This window comes from Phaenicophaeus curvirostris, chromosome 6, assembly GCF_032191515.1.
Source record: "Phaenicophaeus curvirostris isolate KB17595 chromosome 6, BPBGC_Pcur_1.0, whole genome shotgun sequence".
NCBI lineage: Eukaryota > Metazoa > Chordata > Aves > Cuculiformes > Cuculidae > Phaenicophaeus > Phaenicophaeus curvirostris.
Genome location: NC_091397.1, coordinates 26,606,373 through 26,618,875, shown reverse-complemented (window position 1 = coordinate 26,618,875; position 12,503 = coordinate 26,606,373). Strand labels below are relative to the sequence as shown.

The 12,503-nt window shown below is 39.5% G+C and overlaps 1 protein-coding gene across 6 annotated transcripts in view; it reads right to left on the bottom strand.

Annotated features, from left to right (window-relative positions):
• Window positions 1-12,503, bottom strand: part of DYNC1I1 (dynein cytoplasmic 1 intermediate chain 1) — a 192,143-nt gene that overhangs the window by 168,093 nt on the left and 11,547 nt on the right. For 2 of the 6 annotated variants that reach the window (XM_069859665.1, XM_069859668.1), the window contains exons 2-4: window positions 8,159-8,276; window positions 5,900-6,014; window positions 3,201-3,342 (exon numbers count right to left, since the gene is read on the bottom strand). In XM_069859665.1, coding sequence (XP_069715766.1) covers window positions 3,201-3,342; window positions 5,900-6,014; window positions 8,159-8,266 — 365 coding nt within the window. In that variant the 5' untranslated portion in view covers window positions 8,267-8,276. The remainder of the gene's footprint in view (window positions 1-3,200; window positions 3,343-5,899; window positions 6,015-8,158; window positions 8,277-12,503) is intronic. The other 4 variants (XM_069859667.1, XM_069859670.1, XM_069859669.1 and 1 more) reach the window with 2 other exon arrangements.

Here is a 12,503-nt window from a genome sequence, read left to right as displayed (position 1 = left end):
CGTTACTTATCTATCATCTGCTCATTTCAACTGTTGCTGCTATGTCTCACAGGGAAGGAACTAGTGTTATGCCTAGTGAAAAGGCTATGACAAATAGCAACATGGTACTAAAGATAAAGCAGCAAAAACCCTCATAAAAACCTGGGCTGCATAGGACAGAAATGGTTCTGTAGTTTAGTGCTCTCACACAGTCCGCCCCACACCATTAAGTTTTTAACAAGCTTAATGGCATCAGGGAAAATACAACATTGCTCTAGCTATTGTGCTGTAGAGAATGGACAATGGTCCTGCAGGACAGCAGCACTACTAGTCCATAGATCAAATGGCAGAAGGGACCATTGTGACCACACAGCTTTTCTTCTTGTGCAACAAAAAAGCTGTATGACTTTTCTGAATTAATTATTGTTTGACCTATTATCTGCCTGTTGGGCAGGCACATTATCCTGAATGAGAAATGTCCAGGGACAGAAGATCCAACAGAGTCTTTAGGTCAATTGCTTTTGTGATTAATTTGTGTCACCATTAAAATTTTACGTCTGTCCAGCTTCAATGCCAAAAAATTTGCTGCTCTCACATACTGCCTGCAGGAGCCCTTCCGGTACCCCTTTTCACTATTACACTTGGTGAGCAAGCTACCAGTTACTTTTTACATTGCAAAGTAAGGTAGAATGTGGTCTGTGGTTCCAGGTTAACAACCACTTCACAATGTCCAAACTCTCACCAATTTACCAGTTATCCTTCCTGAAAAGTAGATGTCAGAAACCTGGATTTCTGGCTAATCTATGTTCACTGTTCTGAAAGAAATCACAGGTGCTTGCCAATCAAAATGTATCTCAGGCACATTTGGTGAAATTAAGACCAATATATTAAGTCTGACTACCAGATATGCAAAAAACTCACAGAAGCATGAACTCAACCTAGTTCTGCACCAGAAACCGCTGCCTCAAATGGCAGGGACTCTCTCCTACAGTGAGCCAAAATCTAGGACTGCACAAGGGTTTTGTGTTTTTTTTTAATATCTGCATCTTCCTCTGGAGAACAGTTCAGCAATGAGTAATCAGACTGCATGCAGGTTTTCTGCCAGCATATGGGAGCTTGTTATTTCTGCAGCACTGTTAGTAGCAACAATAACAACAGATGAGCTGTGATCTCCAGGACTGGGGCATTAGCAGCTTTGGAACTAATCTGCTCTCTTCTAATGCCTGTGCTCAGTCTACTGTTGTACAGCAAATTTACAGCAGAATGAGAAAAGGGGAACATAGTACAAGCACAACGGCATGAGCGGGGATCTGGGGAAAATACCCTCTATATTAGAGAGCGAGATGGAATGATACATTAAAATGAAGCAGTGTAACCTTGCTTCATCCTGTTTACCCACTGTGATGACAAGCCTACCAGCACCTTCATCTCCAAGTTTGACTATCACATTTGCACGCTTGAGTGTACTTGTTCACACAGCCGTACACTGAGTACCTCTACCTGCATCCAGTGACAAATTAATTGCCACTCAGTACTATCCACAGGTTACAGAGGTTCCCCAGGGCCTGGACCAGACATCGTTGAATTTCCATTAGCACAAACCAATCATTGCAGTCAAAAAACTGCTGGCCTTCCCGCCACACAACACAGCCCTTTCAATACCAGAGAGGTTGGCAAGCAAACTGGTGGACTTACAAACAAGGTCTTGGGATTCTCACTGAATTCCTAGTATGGCCACAAGAATCCAGAATATGGCTCCAAAACAAAAGCCCACAATGCAGTACGTTGTGAGCTCTGAAAAAAAGGACAAACTGTTCTCCTCTGTAAGGATACGTGGTTATGTGCTTTCATTGCTTGTTGCTGACAGAGAGTCAAAGTGCTAGCATAGGTCACAGTAAAATAAATTCTTCCAGGAGTATTTCACTAACAGCAGAAAAGTTACACCATTAAGGTTCAGAAAAAACATGAATTTAGAAGGCTACAGTCAGCGTTGCCATAGCTTCATGTAGGACTGTGGGAAATAACTTTATTCCAAACAGCAGACTATATTTTTTGTGAAAACAATTTTTGTTCTGCTCTGAGTACTTTGATCTGCTGAAGTCTACTGCATTTTTTTATGAACATAGCATCACACTATTTTCTGTGTTTTGAACTGCTTTATCTTACGAGCTAGGGCTTTTCTACTTAACATCATCCAGTTCTGCGGGCAGACCTGGGAAAAAGGCTGAGCAGATATCACAGCAGCTGTGCAACCTCTGTATCACAACAGACAACATCTGCATCTGGCTGAAGGGGACACAATACAATTTCAGCTTACAGAAGTGTAATTTTTCTAAGCAGAGGCCGGTGTGATATGAAATCTGGTCACCTGAAACTCTGTGACATTACTGTTGATGTCTGTAGAGGTTTGGTGTCTATTCCTGACAACTGTTAACTGCAGAGAGCAATCACAGTGTTTTCAAGTGAAAAGCAGAGTCTGGGGCTCAGGCCTTTTCTTACTTGAACATACACTCCTTTAACAGCATCATCCTCTTTTGTTTTCTACTCTGTTTTGGGACTGCCACTTCACTTCCTATTTCAGCCATACATACAGAGAGAAGGCTGCTCTTATGTCCATCTCTAACACACCCCCCACCACCCCTTTCCAACAATAAGAGAGCTGCTTCCTTCCCATTCTGTCCAAAACCCTGATTCCCCCAGTTTCCAGGGCAGAAATGCCAGTGGGTGCCGGAGTGTTCCAGTCTATTTCTGTACAAGCTCTTCCCTGCCCCTGACAGGGGCACACACTGCGCTGAGCAGTCTCACAAGAACCTATGGCAGCCTGCCCTTAGACCCATGAGGACTTTGAAGGGGACTGATTATGTGAACAAAGATAACTCACATCAGTAACAGTTTCCACCACTTAGCACTTTCCTCAGTTTTTAGAGTATATCCACATGGAATTAACAGTTTTCTGTGGGCCATTTTAGAAGTGTAAATTCAGCTCTTGCTTCCAATATGATGTGTGGGGCTCATAGCTTAAGATCTGCTCACTGCAAGCACTTATTTACCTCACATCTGAGACCAGTCTTATGGGACAGTAACACACAGTGGAAAATGCAGAAACAAAAGTACGTTAGATACAGCGTGTTCTCATTTACAGAAGCAAAGGCAGAAACGGTAAAGTAAGAACAATGTGAAAAAAATACATTTATTCCACGCTCTCAACTCTTGTGTCTTACCTTCCTATGGGTCCCAGATCTCCCGAGTCCTGGCTGCCTGCGTCACTGGGTGTGCTCACTGATTTCGAAGAGGGAGACATAGGGGTTGGGACTAAATAATGAAAATAACAGGTATCCCATGTTAACACATGCAGCGACTGCACTGATGAAGAGCAGTGTCAGACAAATCAAAACCAATGGACCAAAATGATAGTGGATGAATGATTAGGAGTTTGAAATGGTGAAAGCAAATAAGGAAAGGAAAGAAAAAGAAAAGGAAGAGAGTCAAGTGAATTTTAAGTCTTTTGGAAGTGTTAAAACTGACATGAATTTAGACAGGACTGAAAGCCCAATAGGATTCTACAGCGAATCAATGGAGGAGATGTCTGTGGAAATAAAACAGTTTTCTTCGGTACAGTCTAAAGTTGACTTGCAAAAGATATTAAAGATATGAAGAAATATCAGGGGCTAGTCTTGTCAAAAAACTAAGTGAACTCTTCTGGTAAAGTCAAGTAGGCAATAGAACAAGCACACTTTTCAGATTTTGAATTTAGATTAAATGCCAGTGTCCATAAGGTATGGTCTAAGGCTGCAGTGTGGAGATGATATAAAAAATAAAAGCTAAATAAGGAAATCCAGCTAAGTTAAAATCATTTCCCAAAGACAGTGAGAATACACATTAGTTTGCATAGTGATTGTATTTTCCTAAGTAATTCAGGTTGTGTAAAGTTTCCATATTGAGTGGGACATGATTTCAACACGCAAGGAAAAATTTCCCTTGATTTAGATACTATTTGCCCAAGCTCTAGCAATGATTTTCCCTTTGGCTTGCCAGGGCTTTAGAAGCACATTACATGCAAAGGCAGTTTTGTTTCCTGAAACAGGAAAGGAAGTTCATAGCTCAAGTTCAGCCCAAGTTAAAGCTCTTCAGCAAGAAAATAATAAATAAAAAGTAAAAATATCCTGATTTCTTTTAAAATGGTTTCTCAAAAAAATTCAAAATGCAGAGATGGCTCCAGTGAAGACTTAATACAAGTATTCTTCAAAGCAGCCACATTGAATAAAACACAAAACGGGGTTGTAATGCAATAGCGAAGTTTCTTTCCCATTTGGTTTAAATCATGTGCATTTCCTTTTATAGATTTAACAGAGTAAAACTTTAAACTATTTCGTTATGCTTGATAATGTACAATGACAGACCTGTCAAGAGACTTAGATTTTCCATGTGGTCAAACATTTCATGCAGATTCTCTCTAGAGACTGTCACAGAAATGACTGTAGCATGAAAAGTTAACTCATCTTCATGACAGCCCTTTGGCAGTTTACAGGTATGTCACAGCTGTTTATGTATTCCATATTCACAGTGGGATCTGGGTGTCATATGCATATATGAAGGCAGAATTAAACCCTCCTTTGTATATTAATTATGAGTGTATATACAGGGTATGAAAGGACAAAATACTATTGTTTAACTAAAACAAATCATCTTACATGTGAATTTTCATGTTCTTTTGATAGTATCAAACAGAATAATTAACTAATATAAGAATTCATAATTTGCAACATGAATATATGTGTTAATAACCTGATAAGGAAATATATCCTCTTTTTTAGACAAAAATGAGTATTTTAAATGTTAGAACATTGAAAACATATGTCATTTTATCATGATATAATTTACAAAAACATATTTTGTGATACATAAAAATAAACTAACCATTACTTGTCAGGCAATTCTTCTGAGAAGTGGTATTTAAAAGTTTCAGTCACTATATCATAACTTATAAAAATCATAACTATTCTTAATAAATGTTGGTTGATGCAAATTATTACTGGAAATCCCAATTCAGTATATCATAATCTACTTGCATACACACCCAAGCATTTGTTAAGGTGCTTTCCTAAACCAAGGCTTCATTTTCTTGTCAAATTTGGAATTTTTCCTAGGTGGTACAGGCAAGAATATCTAGGGGTAAAATCCTAGATTCCACCTCAATGAATTTAATGACAAGGCTTTGTACCTCTTTGTACCTTTGTACCTCACTTCAGGGCCACCCAATAAGTGAGACAGAACTTAGTCAAGGTAACCGATATTCAGATACTATAAACTTTGCTACGTGTGTTTTTAAACTGAGGACTTCAGAATCTACAACTGAAACATCAAAGCCAAAAAAGAGGTTGAGCACATGAAATCAGATCTAAAATCTAAAATAATGATCTGTTGATAAGCTTTTTGATATTTCTGTTTTCTCTTTTTACTTCCCCTCTCCAGTTTTACTTGATTTGAAAAGAAAATCAATGGGAGTTCCCACGTGACAATGCTCCTCCTTCCTTACAAAAGCTTAATCTGAGTTTTTGAAACAAAATTTGGGGCTAATGAAGAACAAGTATTTAAAATATTATTCTGTGGGTCACCAGACAGACGTGAGTGAAGATAAAACAGTCCATCAGAAAAGAAATCACTGCTGGTATGCAAAACCAACCTGCATCATGTTCACAAAAAAAAATTCTTGAAGAAATGAAACACATGTTTTTGGCAATGACAAGCACTCAAAAATGCCATGAGCTGGTATATGTGAATGGTATGGCGGGCATTCAAACAGAAGAGTTCACTTCACCAATACAGCCAAAAATAAAAAAAAAGCCAAGCATGCTTTAATAGAAAGAATGTGCTTATTGTGGCAGAGCTGAATGCTTTACAGTGTGCTTCTCTGAAATACCTAGAGGTGGTTCTGGGGATATACCAATGCTCTGTAACAAAGCTTCTGTTTCTCTTCTTTTGCGGTCTAGGTCAGAATCTTCCTGAGCCGGCTCCTTCTTTTGCTGCAGATCAGCCTGAGTTAAAACAAAACAGTTTCATCCACATCTAGATCTAGAAATTAAGTGTGGAAAATATTTATATGCACCACTGCTTAGGTATACTTTGAAATTCACTTAGGTATGTCTAGGTAATTTATAACTTCGACAATTTATATTGTATATATCAGTAACAATATTTTTCCATGAATGCATAGGAAGCTAATCTTTGCAAGGATTTTTTTCAGCACATCAATGGACATCTTCTGCCTCTCATCAGATGCAACTTATTTAGCTAATACAAAAGGAGCAACATATGCATTAGCTAGAATGCTAGAATACTTGGCTCATCTTTCCCCAATTTAGCAGGGCGGAAGGAAAACGACGATACTTCAGCCTAGTGGTTAGAGAAAGAAATATTGAAAGAAACAGGCTTGTAGTTCTCCTCCCAGGCAGATGAGGGAACTGAATCCACGTCAGACTTCATAGTCTAGTGCAGTAACCAGTAACACAAGTAAAATGAAATGCAAGTGGTTGTGTCTACCATTTTGTCATGCCTTAAATACAGCAGTCCCAGCATACGTCTTATAATGTCTGGAGGCATCTGCCTCTATACTTCGGAATCTAAAGTTGCTTCTAAATCGACTGATCCTATCCAGCCTCCACATAGGGATGTATTCCTTTCAGCTGAAACCAGAGTGTGGGGCATGAGATTTGCACTATGCCCCAGCCTGGTGTTGATGTTGGTGCAGGCACAATGGAAAACCTTGAAATTCAGAAACATCCCCATATTCTCCCCGATTTGGACGTGGCCAGAACAGTGCTGTTCCATGCAAAGTTTAGGCATATTCCTGTGCTCAGCTCTTCCCATGAGCTAGCCCAAAAGTATCTCACAGTACATAGAATTGTAGACAACTCTCCTTGCACCAGTGAACATCCACTTAGGTAAGCACCTAAGTGAATACTGGATTTCTCTCCTGGAGGCCATCAGGCATCACAGTGCACCCCATTTATGGCATCACGTTTAGTTACTGAAGTGTAACCTGTAGAGCTTGGTGTGTTGGGCTGGATCTGGCTCTTGGGGCCAATGGAAAGTTCCAACTACAAGATCTCCACGAGGCATAAAATCAGAGGCAGGGGACAAGGAAAGGACTTAATAGCTTCCTTGAGCCATTAGCTTGGCTCCTTTTCCTCTAGTTCATTAGCAGGCTAGTAACGAACACTGCAAACGTTAAGGTTCTGCTTACAGAGGACTCCCTTAGTAACTCCAGGAGCCTCACTGGGGGTGTGTGTGCTCGTAATTGCACAAAAATGGCTCAAATGAAAAAAATATTTACAAGACAGCCAAAACTGGAATGCTGATTTCTTGGATCACATCACATTTGCACAGTAATTCCATGAAATTCATGTACAATATTAAAGTGTCAGTTTAAAAGGAAACCAGTTATTAGTAAAGGATAACAGGTGCTTTAAGCTATGGTAAGTGTTGACATTTGAAGGAAAGGAAACATAATCACTTAATGCTTCTCTGACTTTGCATGAAAATTAATATCCACTCCCTGTCAATTCTCACCTCTATTCCACTAAGTGACTGAATAAAATGAAGTACAAATCCCTTAATGAAAAACCTAATGCACATTGTCAAGGACAAATAAACTAATACGTCAATCAAACTTTTAACAGAACTGAAAGATTCACCCATGCCAGAAGATGAAAATGCAATTGTAATTATGTTTTACTTTACTGGAGAATAATAATTGTAAATCTGTTACCTTAGCTAATAATCAAACTAGTTTTCAAAATACAAAAGCACATATTTAGATTGTAATGGCTTGAAAAAAATGTGAGACCTCTTTCTGTCTTTCCTCACTCTCCACTCCCTTTCCACTGAAGGAAAGCCCACGAAAAAGCACTGGGGCAAATACATTTTTCTTTCTACACACACATACACATCATGTTGTCTAAACTGTTGTCATCTGACAGTGCACTGGTTTTAAAAGCAATTCCCTCACCCCAACTTTCTTGACTAAAAATAACCACTTTGATTTCAAGGTTAGACTGATGCAGATTTGAGGATCTCATTGCACATGACAGATACCTTGGGGTATATAACACACAGATGTCAAAACCTCAGCAAGCCCTTTCTGCAAGCTTCTCTCTAAAAGGTGCTTTTGCTTATTTACCTCTTTCTTCTTCCTTTCTTCTTCCTTCCGTTTCTTTTCTTCTCTAATCTGAGCCAAACGCTGCTTTTTGCGCTCAAGTTCTGCTTTTAAATCACTTTTGTCTGACATTTTGACTCGTCTGGAAACAAAATTATGGAAAGCAAGGTTAAAACAGAATTAAGTGTTTTCCCCATTTACTGTAAAAATATACTTAATTACATAAAAAATAGTACTTCTATAATTGCTACAAATATATTTCTATATAAACACTGGCCCCTGGACTATATCGACATTGTAGAATGCAGGATATTTGTTTCATAATGTCTATTTCAAGAAATTAGACAAAAATATCACCAAACATGGAATATATTTTCAAATCATCTTTAGTAGAAAACTGCCTTTGCAAAGCAAACCCATTTTTGTCTGCTGTCCAAAATAATGCTTTAATGTTTTTACACACTGGAGCTGAAGTCTTTTGATTTTCATCAGCTTCAGCACCTCTGACAGACTGTAGGACTCAGATATACAAATGGATGTCAATTTTCAGTACCAGAAGATCTGCCCCAAACAGCCTCATATATCTTAGACAAGTAATAATTTTACTCACAAAAATGGAAACATGATAGCTTTTGCTTCTGTAGGTGCCCTGAATGGCTGCCAGCTCAGGATCCCCCATCCCACTGGTACAGGCCAATGCAAACCTCCAGCTAAGTCTCAGTATCCTTCAAATGTTCACACCTCCCAGGCGCATCCTCATCAAGCTACAGGCTATCCTGCACTGGAATCTCCTCCACCCTTCCCAAGGAAACCTGGGCCACTCCTCAAAATGCTGCAGACAAAGTGCAAAATCAGGCAACCCAGCAAACCTGCGCTTCTCTTTAATGACATGTAGCCTTAAACACAACTCTCTGTAGCAGAGTGATGTGAAGCCATGAACACACTTTGTGTTTTAGACCTCTGTCAACCTATGCTGTTGTTACCTGAGCCTTGAAAATGAAGGGTAAAGACATAAAAAATCACATCATACAGAAATAGAGCCAGATCTCCAAGGAACATACAACATCAATCTCTTTCCACAGTTTTAAACCCCATGAGTGTTGCACAAATCTATAGCTAGTCATAGATAACTTATTTATTTCCTAACACTATCACCATTATGGGCCGTCATCTAACTGTATCAATACTGATTTTCTTATTAGCACTTTACTGCAAAGACAGTCCTCACTAATACAGACATTTACGAAAAGAGTTAACTGTGCCTCTCCTAGTAATTCCCACATCACTGACCACATCCACTACTGCAACTCAGAATCAATCAGATCAATGGATGTGCCATGCGCACGCAATGGAAGTTTGCTGTTTGCTTGACGCATTTAAATGGCAACTGTCTGTTAATAGTAATGAGAACTTCACCCACACTAGTGCCTACATGGGTGGATGACCGGAGAGTAGATCTATATGCTACAAATCATATGGCACTTTCATCCATCACGAATTCCTCTGCAGTCGTCAACTTCTGCCTCAAAATGATAAAGGCATATCTAGACCACAATACAGAGGATATTACCAACAAAACATCACCTGCAAATTAAATGAAATCTTGGCCCCAAATGCTTTGTTGTCTTTGCAAGTATTCCTTTAATGGAAGAACAGAATAATGTGTGGAATCAGAAGAGAGAATCATTTCATGAAAATGGCAGGTGTAAGAGCAGCATGAGGTGTGCCAGAGGTGCCAGCATAGCTGTATCTTTGTGTGGACCACACCACGAATCCTAATATTTGCCAAGCAAACTCCTAGCTGAAGCCCACCAGCAGGAGTTACATCAGTCCAGCTAATGGTCACAGATTCTACACTTACTTCAGCAGAACTGCCTGTGCCAGCAAGTTATCCTGCAGCCCTTTCAATGTCTGGAGACTCCCAGTTCAATCATCAACGACTCACAGTAAATGGTACAACCAGGAAGAACATTACATTTTAACAGACTGGACCACTGAGCAGACTGGCTGTAGGCAAAGGATCATAATTTCTTTATTCCTTCACCCCTCTGGTCCTAGTCATGATGACATTGTTTTCAATTTGGGAAAGAGTCATCAAAACTGTTAGAAAAACTATATTTGATATCAATGAAAGTAAGCAGTAGCACCTTAATCAACATTTATCCGTGTGATTAGTTGACATCAGTGATCTATTTTTTTTTACATGAGAAATGCTCAGAGAAGAAAACAAGGTTTTTAATGGCAGCATTGGTAGCATTTTGCCTACCAGTCTGCTCAGGATTTGTGGGTCTCTCTCAGATACGGTTGAAGTCTCATTTGATGTCATTTTGCTTATCCATTGCACACATTTGAATTCTGATTATGAGGTTCCCCTCAGAGCCCTTCGGACTAGATAGAGATTTTGCATCTTTTTAGTTCTGCAGTTTGGCAACAGAGAGTGAGCTCCCGTTTCTATGCAGAAAATATGCAAATGCGTTTTAAGGCTCATGACAGGAACCCTGAGGGTTTGGCATCCCTTTCAAGCTGTTTGTCACATATCAATGAACAGCTTTCTAAAAATCCCTTTCCTTAAAGTCAGGAAAACTAACTAGCTTTTTCCCTGATTTGAGCATCAGTGGTTTAGTGTCTGGCCCCTTCTTTACAATGTTTCAGTCAGGGTGATCAAATCCTATTATAACTTTGCCCTATTTACAACAAAATGGATCTTATATAGAGCAAAGATGATGTATTAAATTTCCTTCAAGGAATGCTGCCAGAGCTGAGTTATAGAAAGAAATTAATTTCAAGTTACTTTCATCCTGCATATATTTCAGTCATTCCTTAGCCCCCCAAACAGCTTATTAACCTTCAAAATGGGTATTTATTACTTTAGTACAAATTGAACATCAAGGGTATGTAACAACCTTTCTCAGTTCAGCAGTGAGCAAGGTGGCAAGTGTACTCATCACTCTACTTAGCCTTAACCATGGAGTTAACATTCTATATTCATTACTGGAAACAAATTTCTAATAATTGCCACCTTGTGTGCCACACCAAGAGAGATAAAGGCAAACAGTAAAGACGATTTACTCTTAACATCCTCTGTGGTGCACAGTGAGAGCCCAAGGCTTATGTATGACCTAATCTACCACAGCCTGGGAGAAGCCATTGGTAAGAGGAAAACAGTAACGAGCACGTTTTGCAGTGAAGCAATTAAATCACCTGTCTGGGAGAAGGAACACATAGCATCTAAACTAACGAACATTGCACTAAATGCAGAAATATTTCTCATAGAAGACAGCAGGGTAGGGCTTCTCTCATCATGGGAGGCATATAATCTTAGATCAAATTTTATTTTGTTTGGCTCACTTTTTACGGTCAAGTGACACAGTTTTAAAAGGAGAGAGTCCTCCCACTCCAGAGCAGCTTACACCTAAGTGCTAAGATAGGTCTTGAGATGTTGCAGGATACATGGATGTGAACCACCTTGCACACAGAGCATACACTCTCCACCCTGTGAGAGCATTCTTCTGTCCTTGAGCTGCTGGAGAAAGGAGCGTGTTCCTGTCAGCATTACTTAATGAAATGGACTGTTGTAGTTTAAGATGTCAGTTTTCCCCATATGCGTTAAATATGAGAAGTACCCTCAGAGTCCCCTCCTATGCTTGGAAATACAGCCAATCCCACTTACACATCAAAACGTCACCAAACCCACCAGGACGGCAGCCACCTGGCCATATGCAGATGCAGCACCGAGGACTGCTTTTCACCGAGGACCAGTTCCAAGGACTGCTTTCTGGGACTTCATCATCTACTGGACTTACCTCATTAAATATGGATACCCACAATTTAGGTGCAGAGGTATCCTTACCATCAATGCAGGTAAAGTCAAAAAACTCCAAAAGAATCCAGGTATCCTAGGATGCAATTCTACTTTTCCTAAAGCAGATTTCTAAAAGCAGTTAAGATTAAGCATGGCCCAAAGCCACTAGTTCCTCTCCAATAATGATAAAGGGCATTGTGTGATCAGTTAAGTTCTCGAGATCTGCATAGTAAATATCTCAAACTGGGTGAGAAAAATCTTGTCCTTGATATGCTCCCCGCAGTTCCTTTTACCTTGTCAGTGTATGAGACAAGATCCTCAGAAGACCATGTACATTCATCTTAAAATGATAACAGTGTCTGCACAAACTGCTCTACAGAACATACACAGAGCTGCTCCACAAAGCTTGTCACATAGATAGTAACATCCCAGGAACATTCCATTAGTGGTAGCGGTAAGCAAATAAGCAAGAAAGATGCAAAAAGTAGTGTTTTATCCTTGACTGGACTAAAAGCCATGCAAGTACTTTTATAAGTACAAGCCAATAGACTATTACAGTTTTATAAT